We start from the raw sequence: 13,578 nt of genomic DNA, 5'->3' as shown, positions 1-13,578 counted from the left end.
TGGGGGCTGCCAGCCAAGGCCACCACTATTGCTCATCCAGTTTGGGGAAGTCTCCTGAGAGCGATAGCTGGGCCGACGCCTTGTGCATACATGTTCCCCACTCACAGCACCACTGCCCGCTTCTAGCGGCCGGCTCCCCACTCACCGCAAGCTCAGGGCGTCAGGTCGCACCAGCCGGGGAACTGCCCCCCTCCCTTTCTGGTTGATAGCAGCCAAGGGCATACTGGGAGATGTAGTTCCTTCTCTGCTCCAGGGCCGGCTCGCCAGGCAGGGAGCTCACCAGAGAACTACAGCTGCGGGGTGCCTCGGCCTCCGGCCTGGATCCATGCTGGCAGGGGCGTGAGCTGGAGCGTTGGTGCCTGTCTGGGGCCGCGGCGGGGGATGCAATGTCTCATATCGGGGGGTGGTCTCCTGCCCCAGGGCTGCCCGGGAAGGGTTTGCTCTGGGGCTGTGGTAACCGGGGTACCGCCGAGCTGTAGGTCTTCGCGGGCCCGCAGCTGGCGCGAGCCCCCCTCCCGGCAGCGCTCCTGGGCGAGCCCCGCGCGAACAGCCACGTCCGGGTAAGTCTCCGGCACGGGATGGACTTTTGCGCGTGCGCGGGGGGCCGCGGCTGCGGAAACTAACCTCCTGATAGGTCGCGGGCGAAGCTCGCCTTGGGGCCCGGGCTCTGCTTCCGGAGCAGCCGGGAGCTCGGCAGGCCTGGGTGAGTGTCCCGGCCGGGCAGCGCCGGGACTCCAGTCCGGGGTTCCCTGTCCGGCCCCACCCCCACCGCTGTCTCCTGGCGCGTAGGCGGGGCTAAGCTGGCTGGAAGGGGGGGCAGAGATTAGTTGTGTTACGGTAGCACCTAGAGGTGCTTTTCTGGTTGTTTTTATGCTGTATCCCAATTCTGTTTAGAAGCTGATGTGGCAGCTGTAGCCATGTGGTCAGCTGATGAAGTTGCTGGTCTGTGCTACACACATTATAGCACCAAGCTTCCTAAGCAGGGGAAGCCGGATCCTAACCGGGAGTGGACTTTACTGGCAGCTGTGGTTAAAGTGGAGTCTGCACCTGAAAGAGAGGCTTGCCTTAATGTTGGGAATCTGCAGGGTGAGAATGAATCTTCCTTTCTCAGTAAATGCCTGTTATGTGATTTTAAAGGTGACCTGTAAAGGAAAAAAATTGTGATTTTTTTGTCTAAAAAGTGTTTGAATTCTTTCTCTTACTTTTATCCTAGAAACATCAGGAATGTTAAATATTCTTTTCCTGTTTGGTGGAGATCTCCATTGGAGGACCCTGAGAAGTAAAGTGAGATCTTTTGCAAATCTTGTTTGAAAGCATAGGGATGTGATTCTAGCAAAATTATCTTCTCTCAGGAAAAATGGAGTACATAATTATTGCGAGACCTGATCAGATCAGTGGTCTTGCTAGTCCAGTATCCTGTCTCTGACAGTGCCCATTTTCGGCTGCTTTACAGGAAGGTCTGTGAAACCCTATAATGAAAAATAATGGCATAATCTGCACAAAGGAAGATGTCCCTTCCTTTCTGTTTATATCACCTAGAGTTTTGTTGTGCCACACATCATTGTATTGTCTGATCACTTCCCATGTAAAATAGACTGGCAATAGCAAAGTTCCTAGTGGGCTTTACAGTGTCTTACTCTTCTCCCTTTTTGGCTTTTGAAAACTCTGCAGGGGCCGGCGGTTTGTAATGTGTGTTTTTGTGAGTGTGGCAGATAGGAGGGGTTGTTGGTGTTGCGAATATCATTCTTGTCTTGGTGGAAGGGCTCTTTCTGGAGGAAGGTTTTGCAACACTTGTGAAGGGGCTCAAACTCTGCAGTCTTCTGCTCTCTGGAAGCTTGTTCCATAGCCACATCTCCTTGATTGAGACCATTTTGTCCCTGGCTGTCACATGATTTGTTCTGGACTTTGTGATTTGCATTGGCCCAACTCTCTTGACATTTTACAGTTTGGAATTTGATCTCTAATGTAACTGGTCTTGAGTCATTAATTGGTCCTAATCTTCAAGCAGTCTTAAAACTGGCATTGAAAATGGACTGGGAGCCAGTGGAGGGACAGTGCCATGGGGTTAATGTTCTCATGGCACCCTAAACCATGGAAGAGGTGGACAACCGCACTTTGTATCAGCTGGAGCTGTTGCATTATTCTTACATTCTGCTTCAGACACAGTGAATTACTGTAATCTAGCCTGGAGGTGACAAATGTGTGCATCATTGTGGTCAGATCCTCATCTGGGAGGAAAGGGAGGAGTTACCTAGTAAGCTGGAGGTGAAAAGTGGCATTTTTAGATACTGATGCTACCTGGTCATCCAGGGTTAGCGGGGAGTCTTCACATCACTTTGATGAATGGACATTGTGTGCCTTCAGTGAGAGGGCTCTTCGGTGTTACCCTTTCCCAGCAACTCCACCAGATTTACTAGCCTCACCAGGGTGAGACGGTGTCCCAGCTCATTCTTCAATGTTTCCCCATTCTGACCAGCATCACTTCCTGTCCCACATTCTAACCCTCATCAGGTAGTGGTTGATTTACATCCTAAAGCATGAGAGATTAGACTGTCATATAATGTGGATGTTATCATTATTCATATTAATGTTTAATCCTCCTAAGCCCTTGGCCTTGGTGACATCTTGTGGCAGAGAGTTCCACATGTCAGTTGTTCAATGTGCACAAGTATTTTATCACTTTTTAAATGTAAAGGAAGGAAAAAGAGAGAACTTTCTCCCAATAGGCAGCTGACCTGCCAGGAAATGTCTGTACCTACTGCGGGCGGATCTGTGGTTCCAGGACTGGACTCCCGAGTCATCTCGGGACCAGTATGTAAATTAGTGGTAGAGATCATCGTTGAATTGAGGGATCACCGATGATGAAATGTACTGCCTTTCGATTTCAGTGAATGGTCCTTGTTCTTGTATTATGAAAGAGCATAAACGAGTCCCCAACTGACCTTCTCTATACCATTAATTGTTTTATATGCATTTATCATATCCCCTCTCTGAATGAAACAGTCCAAGTCTCTTCAATCTCTCCTTATACAGAAGTCTTTCCAGGACTCTAGTCATCCTTGTTGCCTTTCTCTGGAACTCTTCTATTTTGCTATATCTTTCCTGAGAAGAGGTGACTAGAAATGAACACCATGTTCAGGGTGCTATGAATCGAGATTCGGGCCTTGTTGTGCTGGGTGCTGTAGCAATGCATATGAAGAGATAGACTGCACAGTCTGAGGCAGGAACTAAGAAGATAAGTGACTACAGAGGATGAGGGGACAGGATCACAGTGAAATACATACCATTTTTATGGAGTTTTGCAGCTGTAGGACCTGTTTGGGGAGTGGAAAAAGAGGATCAATTGAAAGAAACTGAAGGAGTGATCTGAGAGGAGAATTGTGAGAGGACAACCACAAAAGCCAAGATGGTGAGATTTCAAAGAGTGTTACAGAATTACAGGCTCTGGGTTTGGGCCAAGAAAAGGCAATAGAAATCTTGGGGAGAGCAGTTTCATTGGAGCTGAGGGGATAGAAGTCAGACTGGAGGGGGGTCCAAGATGGAGCTGCAGAAGAGGAACTCTAGACAGTGGTTGCACATGGCATGTTCTCAAATTTGGAGGTGAAGGGGAGAAGGAGATAGGGTGGGCAATATTTGGAGAGGCAGGTGGGGTTGAGGGATGGCACTTTCAGCATTCTCATGTTGTGAGGGGAAGGTGTCAGAGGCGAGTGAGATTAAAGAGGAGTGTGAGGAAGGGATGAGGGGGCAAAGGAGGTCATGAGGCAGGAGGGGGATGGATGTGGTCACTGCTGCATGTGGAAGGTTTAGAGGAGGAGAGCAAGTGACAAACCTCTGTCAGTGATGAGGGAAAATATGGGGAAAGGAGATACAAAGATTTTGTGATAGATTTTTGTCAATCTATTTGAAAGAGCAAAATTTTGCGTAGAGAGGATGAGGGAAGGAGGGTTTAAGGAAGGTGTCAGACATAGTAACTTGGCAGCTGGGATTGTGCATGTGGCCAGGTCACCACTCTCCCCTTTCTCCAGTTCATTGTTAGATATATTTTAACACTAGTCTTAATATGGATCCTTGGTGCAACTGCTGTTAGCCACTTAATCATGGGAAGTGGTTGGTTATTTCTGCTTTGTTTCCTGTCTTAGACAGTTTTTGATCCATGACAAAAATTTACCACTCTCCCCATGTTGCTTATAATTTATTGGGACTTTCATTAATGACCTATCAACATGTTCTCCTGTATCCTCTGTTTTCTTGACATGCTCAAAGATTGAAGAGGCACAGTTTTCCTTTACAGAAGCTGTGCTTGTTTGTCCCTATAGCAGGGGTCGGCAAAGTTTGGCACGCGGCTTGCTAGGGTAAGCACCCTGGCGGGCCGGGCCAGTTTATTTACCTGCTGACGCGGCAGGTTCGGCCGATGGCGGCCCCCACTGGCCGCGGTTCGCCGTCCCGGGCCAATGGGGGCAGCGGGAAGCCGCGGCCAGCACATCCCTCGCCCGCGCCGCTTCCCACCGCCCCCATTGGCCCGGGACGGCGAACCGCGGCCAGTGGGGGCCGCGATCGGCCGAACCTGCCGCGTCAGCAGGTAAATAAACTGGCCCGGCCCGCCAGGGTGCTTACCCTGGCGAGCCGCGTGCCAAATGTTGCCGACCCCTGCCCTATAGTATCCTCTCTATCTTGGGGTTGCATAAGTCTGTAGTTATCACTTCAGCTGCTTTACATAGTACTAAAGTAAAACTTGCTGGTCTATAATTCCCAGGATCACTCTTAGTGCTGGACAGAAAGACGTTTGCTACTTTCCAGTCCCCTGGCATAATAATTGATTTTAAATGAGTGCATATTTTTGGTAGTAGCTCATCCACTTCATCCTTAAGCTCCTTCTGAACTCCTGGATGTACGTGCTGCTGGTTAATTTATCAGTGTCTCCTTTGACACCACAGTCTCTGATGATGCCACATTTACCTTTTCTGTGATGTCCTTGTCCTCTGTAATTGCTTAATCTGGTGATTCAGTGGAACCACCAGGTTTTTGTGGGCTTCGTATTTCTGATGTACTTAAATTATGTCTTTGGCTATTTGTTCTTCCAATTCTGTCTTAATTAAAGTGGAAGTTACAGAAGTGATTACATGCTGTAGTTTATGTCTCGCTTGGGCTGGATTTCCATTTTCTGATGGATGCTTGCTTTGATTTGCATAACTTCTTGAATCTTGCCAGTTAACCATAATGGCTTAATTTTTTGCTTTCCAGCTTCTTTTTTGTTTGGGGCATACATGTCTTCTGTATCCCTCTTTCTAGTTTTTTATATTCTTCCCATGATAATATTGAAGAAATTATCTCCTGATCACTTTTGCTTCAATTCCTCAGCTACAGTTACTTCCTGAACCAACTCCTTACACATTACTCCTACACATAGCCTCTCCTCTGTGCACTTTGGAGTTAGCTGTTCCAAGAAGCAATCATTTAAGCTGTTGAAAAATTGCAGTTTAAGTTTTCAGAAGTGGGTAATGATTTTTTTTGAGTGCACAACTTGATGCATCTTAGAGGTGCCTGCTTTTCAGACAGTGCTGAGCACTCATCCTTTTAAAGTGTCTGGGCATCCAAAATCGCTAGTCACTTAGCAAATGTAGACCTTCTCTACCATGTGTTCAGATGTGAAACTGACCAATTAGCATGCAGTGAAATAGGCAAGACCTGAATTTCTGAGTAAAAAAAAACCAAACCCACACTTTGACATTCTTCATAAGAATCCAAAAAAGGATACGAACCCAACTTTTTTTTTTCTTAGCAAGTCTCCTTTAAAAGGGGGTAAGGGTAAACCTGCCGCATCAGCATCTCCTTTGTGCTATGCATTGTATGGTGCATTTCCCTTATGTCGACTTCCCTATTTGGGGGTCCCTGAATTGGTGGTCACCTTGTGTTGTCTGTGTGTAGGACCTCATGTCAGTGCTCCCCTCTTCCCTTGCCACATGCCATGTCTTTCCCCCTACACTGGTGCTGTGCCTGGTACGTGACTTTCCTCATCTCAGTGTGTGTCTGGTACATAGCCTCCCCCTCCAGTGGGGTATGTGTGTGTGAGAGACAGGTGTTACTTCATCCCTCCTCTTGTACCTTGTCTCGTGTGGTGCCCCAAGTGCTGTCTGATTGAAATGATCAAATTAGGGTGATTCTTTTAGAAGTGGTTCAGCTAACTTTAGTATTTTCTTTTTCAGTAACTAAGGAAGTTGTTGCTATGGGGACTGGAACTAAGTGCATTGGCCATACAAGAATGAGGAAAACTGGTAAGTATCGTGTAGAAACCAAGACTACCGATCTTGGCCTCTTCATTACTTGTCATTGGCATGAGCTCAGCCTCCTGAAATGCAACAACAGTACAAGACAAAGTCCCAACCCTATAGGGTTGGGTAGACAGCATTACCATCTAGGTTTGCTGCACTGAGCTCCCACTATCCGCAGCCCTTAAGAGGAACTGACAAAAGCCATATAAATGGACATTGTCAGGTAGTGTAGGTCCCAAATGTACTCGTGTTTACAAAAACAACAAAAAAGGCAAATCTTGTTTTCTAGTCTGATTCCTTCAGAGCCTATTGTGAAAAACACCACAGTAACCAAGCTCCAGAAAAGTGAGAGAAAACCCCTCTTATTTATCTGTAATCAGCAGCTAGATACCGCACTGATTTCTCTATAAGTAACTGAGAGCTGCTGTGAGAAGTTATTCATCCTGTCTCCTCCCTTACTATGCATATTCATAATAGAGGAGGACCAGACTGCACTTGGCTACTCCTCCTTGGAGAGTGGAGGGGCCACAGAGACTCATGTCAGGAAGTATCCTGGGCAGGAGACATGGCCAAGAGCCTTTCAATACAAGGCTCTTTACCTCTACCTCTGGATTCTGGGGAAGACAGAGTATAGCAAGAGAAGAGAGCAGGTCTGGCAAAGCTGTTTCTGTGCTCTATAGTGCATTTTGCGTATAAACACATTTTAAAGCCTTTTTATTTTTTGCCTTGCACTAAATGCTATGTCTTGGATTGCTTATTATGGATCTTTCTGGGGTCAGCACCACCACAATGTAATATTGATCTGGATGGTTTCATTATTTATTTTTAAATTTTAAATAAAAACAGTTTTTAACTTAATTTTTTTTATTCCATTGATTGCAACCAATATGATGTCTTGTAAGATCTAAAGGGTGACATTTACCAGACATATGAGTGAAATTGAGTAGGTTTTTTCATCATCTAAGTTGAGTGCAATGAAACTTAAACAAAGAGTGCCACTGTTGAAAAGTCAACTAGATTTTAAAATTAAATTTTGCTTTAATAATCTCGGGTAACATTGGTAACCTGACAAATCTATTAAGAGAATAGGGAAAGTTTCTTTGGTGCTATTAGCAATCTCAAAAACCTATACGTCTAAGGCAAAAAGACAACTAGAATGTATATGCATTTTGTGATATTTAAGTTTAATAATTTAATAAAGTGCATTTAAAATAAAGTGCAAGAGATTACAGTGAAATGCATTATACAGTACAGTGATGAAAGTGCATATGATTGCATTAAAATGTAAAGAAAGCAAGGATATGTGCTTTAAAGTGCATTACATAGATATGTGATTGGCAAAAAGGACATTTCTGAGAAGCTAAATGGTTTCTTTGCATCATTCTTCGCCTTCAAAAAGGAGATTCCTACCCCACATCTGCTGTTTCCTGGTAACAAAGCGGAGGTAGTCTCAGATCTTGAGATGACAGGAGAAGAGATGCTAGAGCAAATCAGTAATATTAAATGCAGTAAGTCACTAGGCCCAGATGGTCCGTCATCAAGTTCTGAAGGAGCTCAAATATGAAGTATCTGAACTGCTCACAAAAATATGCAATCTTTCATTAAAAACAGCTACTGTTCAAGAGACTTGGAGGGTAGCAAATGTTGTTGTCCTTTCGAAAAGGCTCTAGGGCAGGGGTTCTCAACCTTTTTCTTTCTGAGCCCCCCCTCAACATGCTATAAAAATTTCAGGGCCCAGCGAGGGAGGTGGGGGACTTGGGGCTCTGGGCCGGGAGTGGGCCCTCGGGCATAAGCATAGTTTGACTTCTATTTTGGGGGGGCAGGGGCCGGCAGGGCTTGGCCAGCTCTGCACAGTGGGGTCCAGGAAGGCAGTGCCACCTCTACCCCCTGACTCACCTCAGCAGGCCACCCAGCCTGTCTGGGTTGTGTGTGGTGGGGGTTCAGCTCAAAAAGTTTGAAAACCACTCAGGGTGCAGGGAGGGGGTAGCTAGGGGCTGTGTGCGAGCGGGGGGATAGCTCCAGGTGCAGGGAGGGGGTAGCTAGGGGCTGGGTGCAGGCAGAGGGGTAGTTCAGGATGCAGGCAGGGGGTAGTTAGGGGCTGTGTGCGGGCAGGGGTAGCAAGGGGCTGTGTGCGGGCAGGGAGGTAGCGCAGGGTTGAAGTGAGGGGGTAACTAGGGGCTGTGTGCCAGGAGTGCTCCCCTGTGGTCACTGCTCCCCAAGGGCTCTGCTGGCCACGGAGAGGGTCCCCCTGCCTGGGTGGCTCTTACCAGCTGCTTGAGCTGAGGAGCAGCACCAACCCCGGGCACCAGCAACAGCGGCAGATGGGGGAATGCTGTGGCTGCCTGCTCCATGGTACCAGCCAGAGCAGTAGCTGCCCACACTGCCCGATTCCGGCTTCCCGCCTCTGACCTGGCCAGGGAGTGGGGCCTCAGGGGCGGGGAGAGGAAGAGGGATATATGTGGAGCTGCTCCTGGGACTGCCCCACTCTGGCACTGCAGTGGGGGTGGCTGGGTGGGAACCAGTGCTCAGGGTTTCAGCCCCACAGTTCAGGGTTTCAGCCCTGTGGTGGGGGGCGCAGGGGCACAGGGTTTCAGCCCTGCGGCAGGAGGCGCTGGGGCTCGGGCTCTGGGTTTCACCCGTGGGGTCCCGCGGTCCCCCTGAAAGGGCTCATGTACCCCCATGGGGCCACGGACCCCCCGGTTGAGAACCACTGCTCTACTGGTAATTTGGGGCAATATAGACCAATTAACTTTACATCTATACCTGGCAAATTAGTTCTGTTTTTAAATTTTTGATTCAACCAACAAAACACCTAGAAGATCATGATATAATAGGCTCTAACCAGCATGGATTCTGCAGAGGAAAATCATCTCATTAATCTCTTAGAATTTCTTGAACATATCAATAAAGTAATGGATAAAGGGGAAATGGTTGGCCTAATTTATTTAGCCTTTCAAAAGGGTCCCTCACTAGAGGCTATTAAAGAAGCTAAGTAGTCATGGTGTGAGAGGCAAAGTATTGTCATGGATCAAAAACTGTCTAGGAGACAGAAAGGAAAAAAGGACTAAATGGTCAGTTTTCATCATTGAAAAAGGTTAACAGTGGGGCCTCAAGATTCTGTACTAGGTCCCATGTTTAATATTAAATGATCTCAAAACTAGGTGAGTGCTGAGGTAGCAAAATTTGGGAATATCTGGGGATCACTGTAGACTGCTTAGAGACCTCTGCATCAAAAAAGCAAACAAGGTTCGGATGCATGAGGAATGGCATGGAGAATACCAAAAATAGTATTCCTTTATATAAATCGGTGATGCGACCTGTGCAGTACTGGGTCCCCCCTCCCAATATTTCAGAATGGGAGGGGTTTCAGAGAAGAGCAAACATGATGAAGGCCCTGGAAAAGTCACATGAAGAGAGATTGAAAAGATTGGTATTGTTTACCTTAGAGAGGAGATGATTAAGAGGGGACATGATAAAAGTACATAAAATAATGAATGGTCTATACAAGGAAGAGCAGGAGCTTCTGTTCTCCTTGTCTAATAACAAGAACAAAGGGACATTCAATGAAATCAAAAGGTGGGAAATTAATAACTCATAAAAGGAAACACACTTTCACACAATGTGCAATTACACTGTGGAAGTCAATGCTGCAAGGAGTAATTTGAAGTCAAGAACTTTAGATTTAAGAAGGGATTGGACATCTATATGGATATCAAGACCTATCCAGAGGTCATATTCTAAAATTAATTATGCCTAATTTTGGAAGAGTTATTCAACCTTGTGGTTCAGGCCTTAAGTCAATCTCTAACTAGTAAAGACCAGGATGAGATCTATGTGGGGGAGAGATTACCCATATTTGTCTACTGCAGGGCTCTTCCACCTTCATTTGAAAGAGCTAGTTCTGGCCCCTGAGAGAGAGAGAATACTGGACTAGATAGACTTTGGTCTGGTCCACTGTGGAAATTTCCATGTTCCTAATACATGGGTAAAATCTTTACAATTTTTTATTCTGAAACAGGAAATTAATCAGACTCACCTACAGATATTTCCCTGTAACATTTGTAGTAACTCAAATTTATTTCTGTACATTAATATTTCCAGCACTTTTCTGTTCCTAGAAATGGGTGGAGGCTTTCTGATTGTCTAAAGCTTTCTATGATTTAATTTTTGTAGACAAGGGTCATCATCCTCTGAATCAGACACACAAAGTTCCTCCTGCACTTATTTAATCAGAAGAAATTTTGCTTGTAACAGGCAAAACGCATTCAAATTTAGTAAATATTTCAGTTCTCTTCAGTAAATATATCCCAGATCTATTAGCAGCCTTTAGTATATTAACAAGGGCTCATTATCAAATTTCAAAACATCACCAATTTTCATATTCAAACCTATCGACACTGAATGTTACCTTCTCTAACATTAGTAGAGGAGCATTCTAACTTTTATTTACGTTGCTAACAGATGATCCAACCAGCCTCTGCTGTTTTTAAAACCTTCCTGAAGCATTAGCTCTGAGAATTCCTTGGCTTTTGTCTGGAATGCTGTGTTTTTTAGTGTCTTACCCGTGGGCTGTTTTTTTTTTTTTAAAAGGAGGGCAGTTAAGGAGATCACTGAAGATACAGCTCTGCAATCCTAAATGCTTTGGGAAGTTCATTTCCAGTGGGCCCACATCCAGTGTGGTGAATAAATTCTTTGTTTTCCAGTGTGCACACCCATATACTCCCCATCACTGTTATACATGCCTGCTCTGAATGCTGTGGAATGAGATCATTACAGGTCTCCCATTCAAGTACTGTCCCAGTCCTGCTTTCCTTGTAGGATCTGACTGGATCATAGCCCAAAGAGGTATGGCTTTAGGTGATGGTCCTTTGGGTTGGTAGTGTGCGGCAAGAGTCACTGCACCATGGTGCAGGAGTGTGTCAGTAAGCATTTATGGTAAATGAGTTGTTTAAATACCTTAGGATAGCCTAGTTCAGACAACTGCACTAATACTAGTGTCAGACCCACAAAATGCTGGGGCAGGGCTGGCAGACTACACAAGTCTACCTCTACTTGTTGTTGCATGTGACTTTTTCCTTCTGTCTGGTCCACAGTAATGTTGGATTATTTAATTTTTTTGGATGCTGCTGCAGGGGATATTCTCAACGACAGTCATGCTGAAGTCATTGCCAAGAGGAGTTTCCAGAGGTGAGACATTAAACCCCTTGTGGTGTTCTGTTCAGTGGTCTGTTTGGTCATATCCACTTTCCTCAGGACGTTTACGCTATTGTAATGTAAATGCATGTGTCCTTCACCTGTAAGATTTGGAACACAGCCCCTTTCCCCTCTCCAATGAGCTAAGCTGTGCAAGAAGAGAATGGAAGAGGCTAGCACCTCCCATGTTCCTTCCACAGGCAATATGTTTCTGTCCTGTGCACAGGTCTGTTTTTTTCCCCTTCGGGGCCCCTCTCCTGTCCTACACACCCAGGCTTCTTCCTGCCCATTGTATACAGACTTTGCAAAAATAACTCTTCACATGGGGCTAATTCCAGGTCCTTTGGGCTCACTATGAAGCTTCTGATCAGACAGCAGGTGTCCTTGTGGAGACTTTTGGATCACATCTGCCTACAGAAGACTAACCAGCCACTTGACTCACTGTAGTGCACTTCAGTGTCAACTGGCTAGAGGTTTGTGGGTAGAGCCCTGCAAATCCGCAGATATCTGTGAACCATTTTTTGCGGATTGTGGATAGATGCAGATCCAAATTTTATATATTTAAAACCCTGCAAATCTACGGATATCCACAGATCACTTTTGTGGATCATGGATTGGATGCGGATACAAATTTTGTATTAGTGCAGGGCTCCATTTGTGGGCCTTAATTTAATTATCTTTACTTCTTCCTCTCCTAAGTTAAGGGAGTGATTCTCAGTAACCCTTCTTGCCCTCCAGGTATCTCGTCCACCAGCTGTGGCTGGCAGCCTCACACCAACAGGGCAGCATCTTCAGCCCAGGGACTGAGATTGGGAAATGGAAACTCAAACCACACATCACCTTTATTTTTTTCTGCAGCCATACCCCCTGTAAGTACATAAGAGCCAATCCCTCATGCTCTCATCCCTGCCTGGTGCATGTGAGCCACCTACCCCAACCATGGCTGAGAGAGGGTGAGCCAGCCTCCTTCATATCAGTAACATATGCAGTGGATCAGCATTGGCCTGGCAAATTGGTGCGCTGCACTTTCTACCCTATTGGGTTTATTGATGTGGGAAGGGAGCATACGTATAAGCCAGTACCTGGCTCAGTACATACAAGTGCTTCAGTCTCCCCTGATTAGATAGAGACATGGGCCACCATTTTCTTGCCCCGAAACTAGCATCTGCCAGTGGTCCTGTCATACTAAAAGCCTGTCATTTTTCCTGGTTGCTTTGCTTTACCTGCCTACTCACCTCTCATAGGGAGCCCAAGTACATTTATTATACTCTGTGGGCTAAACATAATTATTTTATTCCCCAATCCCCAAAAAATCCAAAAAATTAGGATTTTTTTATAAAATGAAATCCAAAACCCATGCTGTATGACTCGCTTCACAGCAGATTTATTCCCCCAACATAAATAGATGCAGTGTCCAAAATGTCAATGTTGCAATTCTATAAGCGAAACTCAAGAACACGAGTCCCCAACCTATTAAGTAGTTAGGCCTATTGATGTTTCATATGTGCTGTGACAAAGTTCCTCCTCTATCTTGGTGGGTCCTGCGCTTATTGGCGGATTTTCTTGCCTCAGAGATTCACCATGTGGGTTGGGGAACAGCCCAGAGACCTTCCCCTCTGGAAGAACCCACAGTCCAGGTCAATTGGGATGTTTGGGGGGAACCCGGGCCCGCCCTCTACTCCGGGTTCCAGCCCAGGGCCCTGTGGACTGCAGCTGTCTATAGTGCCTCCTGTAACAGCTGCATGACAGCTACAACTTCCTGGGCTACTTCCCCATGGCCTCCTCCAAACACCTTCCTTATTCTCACCACAGGACCTTCCTCCTGGTGTCTGATAACGCTTGTACTCCTCAGTCCTCCAGCAGCACACCCTCTCACTCTCAGCTCCTTGCGCCTCTTGCTCCCAGCTCCTCACACTCGCACCACAAACTGAAGTGAGCTTTTTAAAACCCAGGTGCCCTGATTAGCCTGCCTTAATTGATTCTAGCAGCTTCTTCTTAATTGGCTCCAGGTGTCCTAATTAGCCTGCCTGTCTTAACTGGTTCTAGCAGGTTCCTGATTACTCTAGTGCATCCCCTGCTCTGGTCACTCAGGGAACAGAAAACTACTCATCCAGTG

The 13,578-nt window shown here is 46.2% G+C and overlaps 1 protein-coding gene across 1 annotated transcript in view; it reads left to right on the top strand.

Annotated features, from left to right (window-relative positions):
• Window positions 1–656: 656 nt before the first annotated feature.
• Window positions 657–13,578, top strand: part of ADAT1 (adenosine deaminase tRNA specific 1) — a 45,420-nt gene continuing 32,498 nt past the window's right edge. Inside the window, exons 1-5 of the mRNA XM_065416562.1 lie at window positions 657–703; window positions 895–1,086; window positions 6,204–6,272; window positions 11,402–11,456; window positions 12,201–12,331. Coding sequence (XP_065272634.1) covers window positions 918–1,086; window positions 6,204–6,272; window positions 11,402–11,456; window positions 12,201–12,331 — 424 coding nt within the window. The 5' untranslated portion in view covers window positions 657–703; window positions 895–917. The remainder of the gene's footprint in view (window positions 704–894; window positions 1,087–6,203; window positions 6,273–11,401; window positions 11,457–12,200; window positions 12,332–13,578) is intronic.

Source organism: Emys orbicularis, chromosome 14 (assembly GCF_028017835.1).
Source record: "Emys orbicularis isolate rEmyOrb1 chromosome 14, rEmyOrb1.hap1, whole genome shotgun sequence".
In the NCBI taxonomy this organism is placed as follows: domain Eukaryota; kingdom Metazoa; phylum Chordata; order Testudines; family Emydidae; genus Emys; species Emys orbicularis.
The sequence above is the reverse complement of the archived record's forward strand: the minus strand, read 5'-3'. Positions and strand labels throughout refer to the sequence as shown.